The 17,578-nt window shown below is 45.3% G+C and overlaps 2 protein-coding genes across 4 annotated transcripts in view; one reads left to right on the top strand and one right to left on the bottom strand.

Moving 5' to 3' along the window:
- Positions 1–8,574, top strand: part of Tsen2 (tRNA splicing endonuclease subunit 2) — a 38,918-nt gene extending 30,344 nt beyond the window's left edge. Inside the window, exons 11-13 of one of the 3 annotated variants that reach the window (XR_013089498.1) lie at positions 20–109; positions 1,144–1,314; positions 8,554–8,574. Coding sequence is in view for 2 of the 3 variants with exons in the window: in XM_076841108.1 (XP_076697223.1) it covers positions 20–109; positions 1,144–1,203 (150 nt within the window). In the remaining variant the exon portion in view is untranslated. Of the gene's footprint in view, positions 1–19; positions 110–1,143; positions 2,797–8,553 lie in introns of those variants that run through there. The other 2 variants (XM_076841108.1, XM_076841107.1) reach the window with 2 other exon arrangements.
- Positions 8,575–8,968: 394 nt separating this feature from the next.
- Positions 8,969–17,053, bottom strand: Mkrn2os (MKRN2 opposite strand). The gene is made up of 4 exons (XM_076841277.1): positions 16,836–17,053; positions 13,070–13,119; positions 10,110–10,272; positions 8,969–9,221 (listed from the first exon to the last, which is right to left on the bottom strand). Exons 1-4 carry the CDS (start codon positions 17,051–17,053, stop codon positions 8,969–8,971), a joined length of 684 nt encoding a protein of 227 aa, XP_076697392.1.
- Between the last annotated feature and the right edge of the window lie 525 nt (positions 17,054–17,578).

Genomic DNA, 17,578 nt, shown 5'->3' with positions numbered 1-17,578 from the left:
GCTTTTCTTTTCTCAATAGGAACTTATGCTGTGCTACCTGATTAAGCCCTCTACCATGACTGACGAGGAAATGGAGTCCCCAGAATGTATGAAAAGAATTAAAGTCCAGGTGGGTAAACAGAGGGACACTTCATCCCAAAGACTCTGAGCACCTATTGTCTCCTCTGGAACTTGTGCCAGGAGAGCAAGTGCAGATGGTCTTGCCACAGCAATGTGGAAAGCCTTCTGGGCCCCGTAAGCCTGCTCTGCGTGTTTCTCTCTCTCTTTTTTTTTTCCCCCTTGAACAGACAGCCCTACCACCTAGCTGCACCCCAGTACCTCTCATTTGACTCCCGTATTGAATTACGCTCTCTGCTGTCTTCTTGGCTGACTTTTCTCTGTCCGAGTTCTCTGCCAAGTTCATTGTCAGATCATCTGCTCTTTGTTCTGTGCCCCTCCCCCCCACAGGTAGAGCTCCTCCCCGCCACCTGGCCTGCCCTCCTTTCCCTCTGCCTCGCACCCACGCTGTACCCTTCCCCCCCACTCCTGTGCCTTGACCCTCGGCACAGCCCCTCCCTCCATTTGCCCTGCTCCTCTCCACTGGGTTAGGTTTTCATAAAATACTGATCAAAATCCACTCCTCCCTTTCTCAGTGGCTGACCCAGTTCTGACGTTGGGCACTTGCGTCTATACCTGCACGCCTGTCCAGAGATGTGCTGGTGGGAATCGCAGCTGAGTCAAGTCCAGCCTTTAAAGTCTCTGTAGTGATTACTATAGATATTATAGATAACATAAGGATTACATTGTTGCCCTTGTGTTTTCTCCAGATCTTTCTGTTTTAAGCACCTGTAATCCCAGTGGCCAAGGTGGTTGGGACAGAAGGGTTACAAGTGTGAGGCCAGCCTGAGCAACCTAGTGAGACCCTGCTTCAAAATTAAAAAATAAAAAGGGCTGGGGATGTGGCTCAGTGGGAGAGCACCCCTGGGTGAATCCCTAGTATGCAAGGAAGGGAGGAGTGAGGGAGAGAAGGAGGAAAGAGGGAGAGTGTATCATCTTTGCACAGAGGATGCCTCTTTGTGAAGCACAGCTGTGATGTCAGATGCTTGGAACATTCTCTCATTTCTGTCTTTGAAATCAGTCACCTTTTGTTTGTCTTGGTTACAGGAGGTGATTCTCAGTCGCTGGGTTTCTTCACGAGAGAGAAGCGACCAAGACGAACTTTAGTGATTCAGCCTCAGATTTCCCACTCACTGAGCCTTCCACAGAGTCCTTTCCCTGTAATCGTCCATCCAGTTACTTAGGGGAGGAAAAGGAGGCCTGTGCTGAAGCCACAAGGTCTGTCCTCGAGTCACTTGCTCGATGAACCCTCTAGGCCCCAGCCTGGGTCTTCATCCAGTCACTGGGGAGGTCAGACTAGATGAGTCCAGAGAGGACTCTCCCAGGAACAGGTAGGTCTGCTCTCTGAGTTTGTACAAAAATATAATACACATTTATACAAAAATATAATTTCCATTTATACAGCACTCTGCAGTTTTGGGAGCACGTTCATACACAGATATGAACAAGATCTCTCTTGTTTGCACATCTAATCTGTTGCAGAGAGAGCATCAGAGAGCAGATGTGGGGATCACAGGGCCCCATGTTCCATTCTTTAAATGGAGAAAGTATGAATGCATCTCAGCATATCCAAGGACTTGTCCTTGGATTTAAAAATTCATCTGGGTGTGGGGCTCACACCTGTAATTCCATTGACTCAGCAGGAGGATCCCAAGTTCAAGGCCAGCCTCAGCAACTTAGTAAGAGCCTGCCTCAAAATAAACAGTAAGGACTAGGAATCTATCTCAGCAATAAAGCTTGTCTGAGTTCAATCCCCAGCATTTAAAAGAAAAAAAAAAAAATCCATTGATTATCTGCCAAGGATTTTTTGATTCAAAGAAAATCTTTAAAACATCAATTACTGAGAGGCTGGGATTGTGGCTTAGTGGTAGAGCGCTTGCCTGATAAGTATGAGGCACTGGGTTCGATTCTCAGCACCCCGTATAAGTAAATGAATAAAATAAAGGTCTAGGGGCTGGGGATGTGGCTCAAGCAGTAGCGCGTCCGCCTGGCATGCGTGTGACCCGGGTTCGATCCTCAGCACCACATAAAAACAAAGATGTTGTGTCCACCGATAACTAAAAAATAAAAATATTAAAAAATATATAAAAATAAAAAAATAAAGGTCTATCAACAACTAAAAAAATATTTTTTAAAAAAATCAATTACTGAATTGCTTAATTCTCAATTTGTTATTGGGTAGGTTTATGTGTGGAACACAACAATATCACAATATAGTTAAAAATTTTTGCTCTGGGGAACTTGTAAAATAAAAATAAGTGATGAAATAATATGTTTGGAGACACATAATAAATGCAGTTAACATGTAGGAAAGTACAATAAACAAATTTGTTTAGTTGGTTAGAAAGCAATGCACATCAAAATTATACTGAGATTCCATCTCACTCCATTCAGAATGACAGTCATCAAGAATACGAGCAACTATAAATGTTGGTGAGGATGTGGGGGGAAAGGCACACTCCTACATTGCTAGTGAGACTGCAAATTGGTACAGCCAATATGGAAAGCAGTATGGAGATTCCTAAGAAAACTTGGAATGGAACCACCATTTGCCCCAGTCATCCCACTCCTAGGTTTATGCCCAAAGAACTTAAAATCAGCATAAACAGGGACACAGCCACATCAACATTTATAGCAGCTCGATTCACAGTAAATAAACTCTGGAATCAATCTAGGTGTCTTCAGCAGATTAAATGGGTAAAGAAACTGGTAAATACACTATGGAATTTTACTCAGCCTTAAAGAAGAATGAGATGATGGCATTTGCTGGTAAATGGATAGAATTGGAAACTATTGTGCTAAGTGAAATAAGCCAATCCCAAAGAACAAAAGGCGAATGTTTTCTCTGACATGCAGATGCTAATTCACAATAAGGGAGCAGGGGAGAATAGAGGTATTTTGGACTAGATGGGGATGAAGGGAGAGGAGGGAGCATGAGAGTAGGAATGATAGTGATATCAATGATCCTATGAGCATATAAGATTACATGACCTGGGCTAGGGCTTGGGCTCAGTGGTAGAGCACTGGCCTGGCATGTGTGAGGCACTGGTTCAATTCTCAGCACCGCATAAAAATAAAATAAAGGTCTATCAACAAAAAAATAAATAAAGATTACATCATCTCTGTAACTACATCATGTACAACGAGACAAATGAGAAGTTATACTCCATTTATGTATGATGTGTCAAAATAGATTCTCTTGTCATGTGTAACTAATTAGAACAAATTTTAAGAAGAAAGAAAAAGAAATGAACATTGCCTAAGAAGCATTTGGTGACAAGAGGAATGTCTTTAAATAGAACACCTGTGACCTTGTGCTGGGTAAGGTATAGTGGGGGAAAAAAAAAAGATTCACTGGGGTCACAATTCTGGTGGCTGGAAAGTTCAAACACCTTGGTGTGTGTTGCAGCAAGGGCTCCCTGGCTATATCGCAGCATGGCGGAGAAGAAGGGATCTCTCCATATGCAGAAACGGCTCCTGCAAGAGTAAGAGATTGGGGAAGGTCCTGGCCACTTCTCTAACAGCCTGCTCTCAGGAGCAAACCCATCCTGCAGGAGCTACATCCCTGTCCCGTTACCTGCTATCTCCCTTAAAGGACCCATACTTTGGTATTACTATTGTTGGGAACCACATGAGTTTTGGTGGGAACAAACCACATTCAAACCCTAACAAGGAGGGAGATGGTTGTTCTTTGGTGATGGGGAGGAGAAAGTCAAAGTGAGCTAGTGAAAGTATACAAGAAATGTCTGTCATCCATCCCACGTCTAAATCCAGGAAACTGACTGACAGCCTTGGCCCCTGACCTTCCCATTGGAGACAGCTTGAGAACTCTGTGAGATGAACCCTGGTCAACACGCAGGTTCTGCATGTAGTCATATGTCTCTGTTCAGGTCCTGTTCCTGCTGTTCACAAACAGCCCATTTTGCTTCTGGCCGGGAGCAGCCCTTGGTCAGAAGTTTCTTAGGAGTGTCAAACCCTTCACTGGTGCCTTTCGCTACACAACACTTCTTTGTAAGCCTGTTCACTGCTCTAAATGCCTTTTAGGTAAATAACTTCTATAAGTCGGGCACCGGTAATGGGGCAGGGAGGGAGTGCCTGAGACAGGCAGATTGCAAGTTGGAGGTCAGCCTGGGCAATTTAGCAAGATCCTGTCTCAGAGTTTGAAAAATGACTGGGGCTGTAGAGACGTAGCTCAGGGCACTGGATCCCCAATGACTCCAGTAGTGGTGTGATATGCTCCTCTGTGGCTGCTGGGGACCCAGAGCTGCACACATGGTAGGCAAGCACTCTACCCCTGAGCTGCATCCCCAGCCCAGAAGCAATAGCACTCCCCAAGCCTGTATGGAAGGTGTTCCTTTGTGAACAGGATTTGGACTCCGTGTGGCAGGCCAGGTGCTCTTCAGCCTTACCACAGGGCCCTTGGGCTCTAGAATGGGGTTTGGGTCTAAAATTGCCCTCCCGGTTTCTAGCTAACAGCAGTAGTAGCTGGTCTTTGGAGGATTTATGTCCTGGCACTTTTGTTCTCTGAAATAAATGTACAAGGTGGTATGTGTTTTCTTTAAAAAAAAAAAAAATACCTTCAGGAGTTTTCCACTGAGGGTGATGCTGCAGCTTCACTTATAGCAGTGATTGACTCATTCATAGCTTCAAAGCCTCAGGCTTACGTGGTACTCAATCTTGCAACCCTTCCTGAGAGGCTTCAAAACTGAAATACAAAGCCAGGTAGGGCTGTGTATCACACCTGTGTTCCCAGCAACTCAGCTAAGGCAGGAGGATCACAGGTTTCAGGCCAGCCTCAGCATTCCTTGCAAGACTCTCTCAAAAAGGGCTGGAAGCCGGTGCAATGGCACATGCCTGTAGTTCCAGCAACTTGGGAAGAAGATAGGAAGAGCTCGAGTTCCAGACCAGACTCAGCAATTTAGCAAGGCTCTAAGCAATTCAGCAAGACCCTACCTCAAAAAAAAAAAAAAAAAAAAAACAAGGGATAGGAATGTGGCCCAGTGGTAAAGCACCCCTGAGTTCAATCCCGTACCAAAAAGAAGAAAGAGCTGGTAGAGTGCCCTTGGGTTCAATCCCTCCATCCTGGGACCTGAAATCCTCGCGTGGTAGGTCATGTATCTCAGTATAGCTTGCCTAGTATGTGCAAAGCCCAGGGTTTAATCCCTAGCGTCAAGAAACAACAAAACAAAGCCTTCACAAAATCATCTTTCTCCATCACTGGGCTCTCAAGATGTTCAGTTTCCTGCTTGAGCCAGGTGTGGTTTCGTTATATAGTTCCAGCTACTCAGGAGGCTGAGGCAGGAGGATTGCAAGTTTGAGACCAGCGTGAGTAACTTAGTGAGACCCCATATCAAAAAAAGAGAAAGAAGTAGACGGGTGTGGTGGCACACCCACAAGGTTGGGGTGCAGACAGGCCCCTCCCCCAGGAATGCCCTCCTGTATCTGAGATTTTATTTATTTGATTTGATTTGCAGAGATGGAACCCAGGGCCTCACACTGTGCCAGGCAAGCACTGCACCACTGAGCTACACTCCCGGGCCTGGTGCGTAATGATCTTGCAGATGGCATCAGGAGAGTGGTGGATCCCACAAGGTCCATCTGTGGATCCAAACTTAGCAACCTCAGCATACGGGTTTCCCCAGATAACTCTGCTAAAGGCTGAGGAGGGCAGTGAACCTTCCAGAAAGGAACCCCCAGCTGGGTTGTGCCCTTGAGCAACTTCCTTGCTGCCTTTTATCAGCCTCAGTGATCTTAATTCTAAAATGGGCCCCTGTGAATGTTTTTCTCATTGTGCAGTGACAGGGACAAAGAAGGAGGACCCAAAAGGCACCTGGCACACCGGGGAGTCTTCCTTCCTTCCTGGCAGGAGTGACTCAAATCCGCCCAAAGAGGCCAAAAAGACACAACATCTGTCTATTTGTATTCAGAGCAAATTCCGTGTTGGGATGGTGCCAGAGGAGCCACTCCATCATGGGAGCAAACTGACTTATCTCTGTCCTGCCCTATGAAGAACCTGGGGCTCCACTAGGGCGGTCACCCTGGGAAGGCCCTGACCCGGCCCTGCCAGGCAGTGACACAGGGATTAAAGTGGTTGGAGGGGGCTGGGGTTGTGGCTCAGCAGCAGAGCACTCGCCTTGCACAGGCAAGACCCTGGGCTGGATCCTCTGCATAATATAAAAATAAATAAATAAAACAGAGGTATTGTGTCCAACTACAACTAAAAAACAAATATTTAAATAAATAAATAAAGTAGTTCAGGGGCAGCAAACCTGCCTTTTAGGGAACCGCCTTCTTGGGTGAGGATTAGCACTTGACAGTTGACAGGGTTTAAAAGCTTTAAGATGGGTTTGGGTTCTAGGTTTCAGTAATTCCTTATGAGAGGCAGGAAGGTTGATAGTGAGACCCAGGTTTGTGTCCCACTTCATCCTATGCTAGTTTTGTGAGCCTGACATCAAGTGTCCTCAACTCTGAAATGAAGTTAATGTTACTGATACGCCCCCACAGTGGAATGTCACCCAGCCACCAAAAGGAATGAAACGGGCAGGGAGCAGTGGCACGTGCCTGTCATCTCAGCAGCCTGGGAGGCTGAGGCAGGAGGATCACAAGTTCAAAGCCAGCCTTAGCAAAAGCGGGGCCCTAAGCAACTCAGTGAGACCCTGTCTCTAAATAAAATGCAAAACAGGGCTGGGGTTGAGGCTCAGTGGTCGAGTGCCCCTGAGCTTACTCCCCAGTACCAAAAAAAAAGAAGAAGAAGAAGAAGAAGAAGAAGAAGAAGAAGGAGGAGGAGGAGGAGGAGGAGGAGGAGGAGGAGGAGGAGGAGGAGGAGGAGGAGGAGGAGGAGGAGGAGGAGGAGGAGGAGGAGGAGGAGGAGGAGGAGGAGGAGGAGGAGGAGGAGGAGGAGGAGGAGGAGGAGGAGGAGGAGGAGGAGGAGGAGGAGGAGGAGGAGGAGGAGGAGGAGGAGGAGGAGGAGGAGGAGGAGGAGGAGGAGGAGGAGGAGGAGGAGGAGGAGGAGGAGGAGGAGGAGGAGGAGGAGGAGGAGGAGGAGGAGGAGGAGGAGGAGATAAATAATATTTTATTTCAGATAAAATAACCATTGCTTTTATTACTTTCTCTAGAAAGTGAAAATCTTGATCACACCCTGGAAGGTAACACAGAAGGAGAAGGAGGTGACCAAAAAAACAGTCTGAGGTATGGTAGCAAAAGACGGCTCAACATTCAGCCCCTCCTGGACCAGGTGGCTAGATGGCTAGATGCAGCTGTTGGGTCTTTTTTTTTTTTTTTTTTCTCTTTCCTTGAATAATGTTTCTTGGGGTTTCTTAGCTCTTGGAGTGTTTTGTGCAAGCTGAAGTTTTGGGAAAAAATTAATTCACTGTGTGAGTCCTGGTCTTTCCTTTCTATGACACTGAGGTACTTGGTGTGCCCAGTGGTCAGCCCCCAATGTGTGCCCCAGGCAGTGCTGAACAATGACATGAGGAAGCACTGTCACCAGAAAGAACCCTGAGACCTCATCTGGAGAACACAGTTGATTTCAATGTTGAGCCTCCTTTTTTTTTTTTTTTTTTTTTTTTGGTACTTGGGATTGAAACTAGGAATGCTTTACCACTGAGCCACCACCCTCTATTTTTATTATCTATTTCATTTTATTAATTATTTTTTATTATTAATCTTATTATTTTTATTTGAGCAACTTGCTAAATTGTTGAGGCTCGCCTTGACCTTGCGATCCTCCTGCCTCAGCCTCCCAAGTGGCTAGGATTACAGGAGTGCACGGTGCCCAGCCAGAGCCTCCTTATCCCTGTGGTTAGCAGGTAGCTGGTGTGAGAAATCAAAGGATTCTCAGTTCAGAATTCTACAAAGCTGAGCAACATTGCCATCTGTTGGTGCTATTTCAGAGACTAATTTCCTTTATTACAGGTAAAACCTATAGACATGGTACTTTGCTTTTGTAGGAGTGGGGAATTTGTAGCCTCGTAACATGAAAGGGGAAAAAAATATAAAGCAAACCACCTCCAGACCAGAGAGTGACCCCTAAAAGAGGGAATGGGGACCTTTTGAAGCCTTGAAAATCCAGGAGTGCAACCCTAAGAGAAATTAGCATGAAGCATTATGAAAACATTCTAATATTATCAGTTCTTATTTTAGCTGATTTTGTAATGACACAATTTTTACCTCCTTCCCATTTTGCATATTGATGAAAACAATCCTTATTTTTCCTTTTGTCTCTAATGATGGCGAACGGCTAACCCAGATGCTGGCATACCCTGGGTATGGTGGGTCTTGACCCCTGCAGTGACCCAGGGGTTGCATGCACGGCTTTGCAGACAAACCCGAGTATGAATTCCAGTTCTGTCACTATGTGACATTGGGCAAGTATCTTCATGTGCAAAAGGGATATAATGTTGGTTCCTTGAAGATGGGAAATTAGAGAGAGAATTTTTTTTAATATTTATTTTTTAGTTATTGGCGGACACAACATCTTTGTCTGTATGTGGTGCTGAGGATCGAACCCGGGCCGCCCACATGCCAGAGGAGCGTGCTACCACTTGAGCCACATCCCCAGCCCGAAGATGGGAAATTAGACTACAGAAACTGACACCTAAAACAGAGTGTGAAGGAGGGGAAGTTGGAATACAAACTCTCCTCCACTTAAGATGGGATTTTACTTCTAAACCCACCATAGCCAGGTAAGGAGATGCACACCTGTAATCCCAGCCTCTGGGAGGCTGAGGCTGGAGGATCCCCTCGACTACAGTAAGCTGAAATAGACTTAAAGAAAACCACACACCTTTTTGTTAACTCTAGTTAGATGCATTTGGAAATCCTCAGGACCAGTTAAAGACAGTGACCCCTGAATGTCCTGTCCCCTCCACCCTCACACACAACCCTCAGCACAAACCACCTCAGAAGGAGGGCTTGTCTCTTGGTCAGGATGGTCAACTGCGTAGAAGCCATGCTTTTCTATTGCCCGGTAGAGGGTGATGTACTTGGAGGCCAACCGTGTCCTTGGGATCACATATTTCTCCGTGAATTCATTCTTGTCCAGTTGCTCTTTGCCTTCTGTGGTCAGAATGCAGTTAATGAACGAGAGGGTGTAGCTGTAACAGTTGTGGTGGTCTTCATCATACCTTTCAGGAGAGGGATGCGGAGAAGAAAAGCTGAGCTGTGTGTTTGTATGCATGCATTTATTTTTTCAAGGTATGACCCAGCATGGTGGTGCATACCTGCCATGCCAGTGACTTGGGAGGCTGGAGCAGGAGGATCAGAAGTTCAAGGCCAGCCTCAGCAACTTAGCGAGATGCTGTCTCAGAATAAAAAATAAAAAGGTCTAGGGATGTGGCTTAGTGGTAAAGCACCTCTGAGTTCAATCCCCAGTACCAAAAAGAGAGAGAGACAGAGTCTCTCTCTCTGCTGCCCAGGCTGGCATTGAACTGAGCTCAAGAGATCCTCCTGCTACAGCCTCCCCAGAAGCTGGGACTATTGGTGCACCCCACAGCACCAGCCCCTGAGAGGCTGAACTTTAAAAGCTTTAAGAAACAGATCGTGAAGCTATGGAAGGACTTTCACAATTGAAATCTGTTTCCTCAGGGGACAGGGCCCCTTTATGTGCTGACCCACTTACTTATGAAGCCTCCAGAGGTTCAATTCTGGGGAACAATGGCCTCTTGGGCTACATCTGCTTATTACCCAAAATACAGGTAGGAGTAGGCTCACCCAAGCGTTCAGGACTTAGGTGCCTATAAACTGCCAACCTGGAGAACTTTATTTGAATGAGAGTCTAGATTTTAGAAGTGAAATTCCATATCTAAGTTTTATGATATCCCACAGGATCAAAACTCATTGCAAAGGAAACTGCAGAAACATTGAAATTCACACGTATACTTATCCATCTTCTAAAAGGGTGAGGGAGAAAGGAATTGAGAAATCAATTTCACAATTGCTAAAATAAAAAAAAAAAAAAGATCCCCCACAGGGATCACACCTGCATGCAGAATGTGGTCTTCGTAGCCACCCACCTGTGTGGCAGCCAGGCCCCCGTGGCTGAGAAGTCTTCCAGGTACCTGTTCCACTGGTCTCTCAGTCCGAACATGTTGGGCTGCACTAATGGGACGCTTAGACTCTGCTCCCACCCCGCCTGGTCTCGCTGGACACCGAGCTGGTTGTAATTATACACGACCCCTGCAAACCAAAGTCACACAGAGCCCAGGGAAAAACTCATGTCTGTTAAAAGGCACCTCAGACAAGAGCAGCAGCCACCTCAGAAACTTGCCCTATGGTGAATGCAGGCTCCCCTTTCCTGCTACTGTCAGAGAGCAAGAGAGAGACTCTAGAATAAGTAACAGCAATCCATCGAGGGAGATTTAGATAGGAAATTTAGATGTTTTATTGTCTAAAATTATTTGTTGGTTTTTTTAGTACTTGGGATCAAACCCAGGGATGCTCTACCACTAAGCTACACCCCCCCAAGTCTTTTTTTTTTTTTTTTTTTTTTAATGAGACAAGTTCTTATAAGTTGCTGAGGGCCTCGCTAAGTTGCTGAGGCTAGCATCCAACTTCCCATCCTCCTGCCTCAGCCTCCCAAGGGGCTGGGATTACCAGTGTGCGCCATCATGCCTGGCTCAAAAATAAAAATTTTAAAACGGGCTCTGGGGGGTGTAGCTCAGTGATGGTTCTGGTTTTGGATATGAGGTGTCCCCCAAAAGCTCACGTGTGAGACAATGCAAGAAGGTTTGGAGGAGAGATTATTGGGTTATAGCCTGACCCTAATCAGTGAATTGATCCCTGGTGGGGTGAACTGAGTGGTAACTGGAGGCAGGTGGGGGGAGGCTGAAGGAAGGGGTTTGCTCAGGGCGTGGCTATGGGTATATATTTTGTATCTGGAGCGTGGAATCTCACTCTTTCTGTTTCCTGATCGACTCGTGAGCTGCTTCCCTCTGCCACACTCTTCTGCCCTGATATCCTGCCTCCCCTGGAGCCCTGAGGAATGGAGCCCGCCTTCTATGAAACCGTGAGCCCTCAGATAAACCTTTCCTCCTCTACAGTTGTCCTGGTCGGGTCCTTTTAGTCACAGTAGTGAGAACAGTTGATTAAAACCGTGGTATGGTGTTTGCCTAGCATGCAAGAGTTAGGGTTCAGTCCCCAGTTCTGCAAACAAACAAAAACCAGTTCTAGTTTGGGTTCATGTTATCAGTTTCCTCTTCCTCCAACAGGAAAAACCAGAGAGGCCAGAACTAGGAGCCCTACCTGCTTCCAGGGTCCAGACCCTCCTCCTGCAGAGGAGAACGATTCTGGTTTCCGAGTTACAAACTCTGCACCTTCAGAACTCAATCCAGCCAGAGGAACATTCTGTGTAATCGCCATATACTTTAAAAAAATTTTTTTTTGCAATGCTGGGGATGGAACCCAGGGCCTCCTGCATGCTGGGCAAGCACTGTACCAGGGAGCTACCCCCACAGCTTACCTTAAAAAAAAAAAAAATTGTTAAGCACAGTACTGCAGGTCCTCCCATGCCCTCTGGTGTTCTAACCTTCTGTTTGATTCCTGAATCCCCCTCGGTGCTGGGACCCAGTGGCAGTAGGTTGAATATAGGATTGGGAAATGGAGGGATATGGGTTCAGTGGTTCAGACACAACATGTGGAGGTCTTGGGCAACTCAACCTCTCAGGAAGTCTGTTTTTTCCTCTCTGAAAGTCAGTGGAAAAATGTGCAGGTTTGCAGGGGTCTTCACTGAGAAAAACATTGAAGAGCTTTGAAAGGGCTGAAGATGTGGCTCCGTGGTCAGGTTGTGGGAAACAGACTGGCTGAGAGGCAGCAAGCAGTCCTTGGAGAAGAAGAGGAGAATGCCGAGCATCATTTCACCCTGGTGGGCCCAGAGAAGAACAAACTCCAAATTCTGAGCCCCGATCCCCAGTTTTCACAGCTTTTATAGATTATTTGGCGTCATCTTAGACCCATTCTATCACTGGACCCTTTTTTCCCCCCTCTTTTAAAAAGAATTCCTTGCCAGCGTGATGGAGCACGCCTGCAATCCCAGCAGCTCAGGAGGCTGAGGCAGGAGGATCTCGAGTTCAAAGCCAACCTTAGCAATTTACAAGGCACTTAGCAACACAGCGAGACCAGGTCTCTCAATACAATATAAAAAAGGGGGTGGGGATGTGGCTGAGTTGAGTGCACCTGAGTTCAACCCTCAGCACCCCCCACCCCTCAAAAAAATTCCTAATCTACGTGGCTGAAGGCCTGTGCAAGGTCTCTTAATAAAGCATGCTCACAGAAATGGATAAGAAGAAATGGCTCTTTTTACAGGCATCTGTTAAATCTCTAGCCTTGAAAGTCTGGCACAGGGGTGTTTACCTATCAAGAGGGAAGAGTCATATTCCCAGTGCAGTGTTTTACTGTCCAAAAGGTAGGGACCATAGTTAATTAGGCTTCCTGAAGAAAGGCTGAGAGAAGAGCGGAGAATTGACTCTTTCCCCACGTTTCTTACCATAAGGCTTTGTTTGCTTAATATTTTTTAGATGTAGTTGTCAATGGACCTTTATTTTATTTATTTATTTATGTGGTGCTGAGAATCAAACCCAGGGTCTCACACATGCTAGGCAGGTGCTCTACCGCGGATCCCCAACCCCAGCCCTCACCAAAACATTTCTAATTTCTTTTCACAACCAGATCTGGTTTTGCCATCACCATAGAGCACTCACCTAATATGCGCAATGCCCTGGGTTCCATATCTGGCACTGTGGGCGGAGGGAAGCTTCCAAATATTTAGTATGTCAGTAGCAATAACTTGCCATAGTCAAGTGTTTCTATTTTTTTTTTCTGCGGGGGCTGGGGGTAGCTGTTCCTATCTCATGGTGGAACAGCAGGATCACTAGTTAAATGTTGCTATAATAACATCTTTTCTAGAAATACCAGTCTCCTCGAACTGGGTGTGGTGGCATGATTTTTTTTAACTAAAAAAGTATGCAAATACACTCACCATTTGTGTTAGTGATTCCAACATGGAGATCAGACTTGCCATCATACTCCCTGAAAGAAACACTTATTATAATTATTATCTATTTACTTCTTTTAATGCTGAGTATTGAACCCAGTGGCTCTACCACTGAGCTGCATCCCCAGCCCATCTTATTTTTATTTATTTTTTTTTTTACTTTGAGACAGGGTTTCGCTAAGTTGCTACAGCTGGCCTCAAACCTGGGATCCTCCTGCCTCAGCCTCCCAAGTTATTTGGATTGCAGGCATGCACCACCAAGCCTGGCAAGTTCTCATATGAAATATCTAGTCCCTCTATATATTTAGAAGTAGAAGTGGTAGGGAAAAAAAACTTCTTTGTAAATATCTTTTTAAAACTGATGGGAAATAGCATTTGGAAATGTTAACCCACCTCTGAATGGTATACTGTAGGCACTTGCTCACTGGGCTGAGGGAGGCAGAAGGAAAGACGTTACACAGGTGTTTTGTTGGCACATACTAGAAAATTCTAGCTTACTCATTGCCCTGTATATTCCGTGCATTTTGTCCAACTTTGCTGTACTGTATGCATCTGCTGGAGGAAGGAGACTTAATTCTATAATACCTAATCTCCAGATAGTAAAGCAGTTGCCAGTGTATGACATTGGTAGTTGGTAAACTAATACATTCTGTACACTTTGTGTTAAAATTCATAGAAAGGCAGTCAAAAGGACTTTTGAAAGGAAATGGTAACAGACCTCTGAGAGACACCTGAGACGGGAGAGAAGGAATTGGAAGAAATGGAGGATTCTAGGCTGGAATGCCCCCGCTTAGAAGATGCTTTCAGATAGAACCATCTTCACGTGTGAGTAGTTTATTGGGCTCTACTGTGGACATTGTGGACACCCTTAAGTCGTTATTGGAAACATCTAGTCTTTCTAGCTCTTTAGAGAGTCACAAAGTATGTTAAAAGTAGAGGTAGTAAATAAAGCATTTAATAGATTAAAAAGGAAGAAAGAGGAGGAGGAAAAGAAGCAACAGCCTATGATGGAGATCCTCCCCCTCTTGTGTGGCACCTTAAGATAAAGGGCTAGGAATGTAGCACACCTGAGGCAGGAGGATTGCAAGTGTGAGGCCAGCCTCAGCAAGTTAGCAAGGCCCTGTCTCAATAAAATTTGAAAAAGGGTTGGGGCTGTAGCTCAGTGGTAAAGCACCCTTGGATTCAATTCCTTATCCCCCCCCAAAAAAAATATGTATATAAACAAACATAAAAATGCATGGGGTTGGGCTGGGATTGTGGCTCAGTGGTAAAGTGCTTGTCTAGCATGTGCAAGGCCCTGGGTTTGCTCCTCAGCACCACATATAAATAAAATAAAGGTATTGTGTCAACTACAACTAAAAAATAAATACTAAAAAAAAAGGCATGGGGTTGGGGGTGTATAGCAGTGCTTAGCAGGTGCTTAGCATACAGGGATGCTGAATTCAATCCTCAGCACCAGGTGGGGGAGCTTAGGGCCAGTCTGAAACTCGATCATGCATCCTGCCAGTTCAGGAGAGCAGGTCTGTGGCATCCCTAGGAGAGCTCTTCAGTAAGGATTTATTTCATGGGCCAATGTTATGAGAAGGAAATCTTGAATTCTGGCCACTTGATTCAAAAGCTTTTGGAATCCAACCAGTTAATGACTCAGAGGCGGCTCTTATGAAAGAGCTGGACCTCTGTGGTTCTGCTTAAGGTAGAAGCGAAGGTCCTGCCAGACTGGGGAGCCACAGTCTGAGCTGAATGTGAATTTTAGAATAGAAGGAGCACAGGGTTGAAGCCTCATGATGGACACTTGGGCCTGGCTTATGTGCCTGATCCCTGGACCTCACCACCTGCAAAGTTGGAGCCATCCACCTTTGACAGCTGAGGGATTAGAGACTTGGAGAGGGTTCCCAGAGCTGGTTAGTAAAAGAACAGGATAAGAGATGAGACTTCCTCACCCCAGAGCCTGAACATCCTTCCTAAATGAAGTGCATGCCATCATTCAATAACATGCACACCACTTTAAAAACCTGGCTTATACAGGGTCATTTTCAATTCTATTTGTAAACTCCACAGGAACAGTTGAGACAATGTTTTCTTTTTGATTTCTGCATTTATTCTTCTTTGGGGGGTGGGGGGCACACAACCACTGAGCCACCTTCCCGGCCCTATTTTGTATTTTATTTAGAGATGGGATCTCACTGAGTTGTTTAGCACCTCGCCATTGCTGAGGCTGGTTTGAACTTGTGATCCTCCTATCTCAGCCTCTCTAGCTGCTGGGATTGCATTCATTCTTAAAGTCAGGTAGCAGCCACAATGAAATTTTTTGGGGGGAAGGGGATACTGGAGAAGAAGTACAGGGAAAGTTTACCACTGAGCTACATCCTCAGCCTTTTTTTTTTTTTAATACCATAGACTGGGTGGGTTTTTTTTTTTTTTTTTTTTTTTTTTTTTAAAGAGAGAGGGAGAGAGATGGAGGGAGGGAGGGGGAGAGAGAGAGAGAGAGAGAGAGAGAGAGAGAGAGAGAGAGAGAGAGAGAGAATTTTTTTTTAATATTTATTTTTTAGTTTTCGGCAGACACAACATATTCGTTTGTATGTGGTGCTGAGGATCGAAACCGGGCCGCAGGCATGCCAGGCGAGCGTGCTACCGCTTGAGCCACATCCCCAGCCCAAGGGTGGGTTTTTTAATATTTATTTTTTAGTTAGAGGTGAACACAATATCTTTATGTGGTGCTGAGGATCGAACCCACTGCCTCATGAATGCTAGGCGAGTGCTCTGCCTCTGAGCCACAATCCCAGCCCCATCCTCAGTCTTTTATCTCTTTCTTTCTCTTTTTCCTTGAGACAGGGTCTCTGAATTGTTGAGGTTGGCCTTGAACTTGCAATCCTGTGTCAGCCTCCCAAGTCGCTGGGATTAAAAGGTACTATTTTGATAGGATTGGCAGCTGGGTTATTTTCCCAGTTAGACTCTAAGCAGATACTTTTCTCTCCTAAAATTGTTTGAGCAGGTGTGTCCTTCCTATATTGTGCATATATTCTTTTTTTTTTAATTTTTTTTTAGTTGTTGTTGGACCTTTATTTTATTCGTTTATTTATATGTGGTGCTGAGAATTGAACCTAGTGCCTCACACATAGAAGGCAAATGCTCCAACACAAAGCCATACCCCCAACGACCCCCACACACCAATCAGATTTTTATTTTTTGACTTTCTTTTTTTGGTACCAGGGATTGACCTGGGGGGGGGGGCACTTGACCACTGAGCCACATCCCCAGCCCTTTTTTTTTTTTTTTTGTATTTTATTTAGAGACAGGGTTTCACTGAGTTGCTTAGCACCTTGCTTTTTGCTGAGTCTGGCTTTGAAATTGTGATCCTCCTGCCTCAGCCTCCCGAACCACTGGAATTACAGGTGTGTGCCACTCCATCCAGCTGACATTTAAAATATATATTTATTTATTTATTTATTTTAATTGTTGATAGACCTTTGTTTTGATTATTTGTTTATATGTGGTGCTGAGGATCGAATCCAGTGCCTCACCCATGCTAGGCAAGCGTTCTACCACTGAGCCACAAAACAAGTAGGTCTACATATCAGGATTTAAAGTCCCAACACAGGTAAGATCACTCACGAAACTTCTGCTGTATAATGGATATTGGTAAAAGAAAAGTTTTATTGGCACAAACAGAAGGAAAACTTTGCACAATTCAACGTGTTTAAAAAAAAAAAAACAAAAACAAACAAAAAAAAAAAACAAAACAACACCATACCTGAGAAATGTCCCCTGAGTTGGTCGCAGCAGGAAGGAGCATTTTTCTTGATGGCCATCAGTGAATGGATTAGAGATGCTAACAGGTGCTTCCTCCAGTTTCGCAGAGCCCACTTCCTGCTGGCAGAGAGGGCATTGTTGGGGCACGCTGAAGCCGTAGATGGATTTCTTACAGTGGGTGAATTTAATCAAAGGCTTCCCGGCTTCTGTGCAGGACATAGCTTTCACCTCCTGGGCTAGCAAGGCGAGGTCTCTGGAGACTTCTTTTCCGCCACAGCAACCTGATCCACCACGATGTCATCCTGACTGAGCCAGGTAGGATTAACCAGTAACCAGGCCGCCCCATGGGCTGGCTTCTTAAAGAGCTAGTTTCCATTTGTGCTCACTTACAGGCTCCGTGCAGTTTGCAGCTAATGACAGCCAGCTCCTATTCATCCTTCAAAGCCCTATTTTTTCAGCTTTCTTCAGTATTTTGTTGAACTGCAAGCATGGGACTCATATTCCTACCAGAACTCTATTATTTAATTAGTCACTTAGTCAAGTGCTCACTGCAATCCCAGCGACTCTGGAGGCTGAGGCAAGAAGATCCCAAGGTCAAGGCCAGCCTTAGCAATTTAGTAGGCCTTCAGCAACTCAAAATATAAAAGGACTGGGGATTATAGCTCAGTAGAGCACCCCAGGTTCAATTTCCAGTACAAAAAGAAAAAGGAAAGAAATGGAAAAAAAAAAAAATCGGTCATTGAG

This window comes from Callospermophilus lateralis, chromosome 20 (genome assembly GCF_048772815.1).
Source record: "Callospermophilus lateralis isolate mCalLat2 chromosome 20, mCalLat2.hap1, whole genome shotgun sequence".
In the NCBI taxonomy this organism is placed as follows: Eukaryota; Metazoa; Chordata; class Mammalia; order Rodentia; family Sciuridae; genus Callospermophilus; species Callospermophilus lateralis.
The sequence above is the reverse complement of the archived record's forward strand: the minus strand, read 5'-3'. Positions and strand labels throughout refer to the sequence as shown.

Excerpts from the sequence above, each read along its gene's own strand:
- Mkrn2os (XM_076841277.1), bottom strand. The coding sequence starts at position 17,053 with ATGTCCTGCACAGAAGCCGGGAAGCCTTTGATTAAATTCACCCACTGT. Across the intron at positions 10,273-13,069 it reads TGGAATCACTAACACAAATG|GGGTCGTGTATAATTACAAC; the intron begins GTGAGTGTATTT and ends TTTGGTTTGCAG. Across the intron at positions 9,222-10,109 it reads GGGGCCTGGCTGCCACACAG|GTATGATGAAGACCACCACA; the intron begins GTGGGTGGCTAC and ends CTCTCCTGAAAG.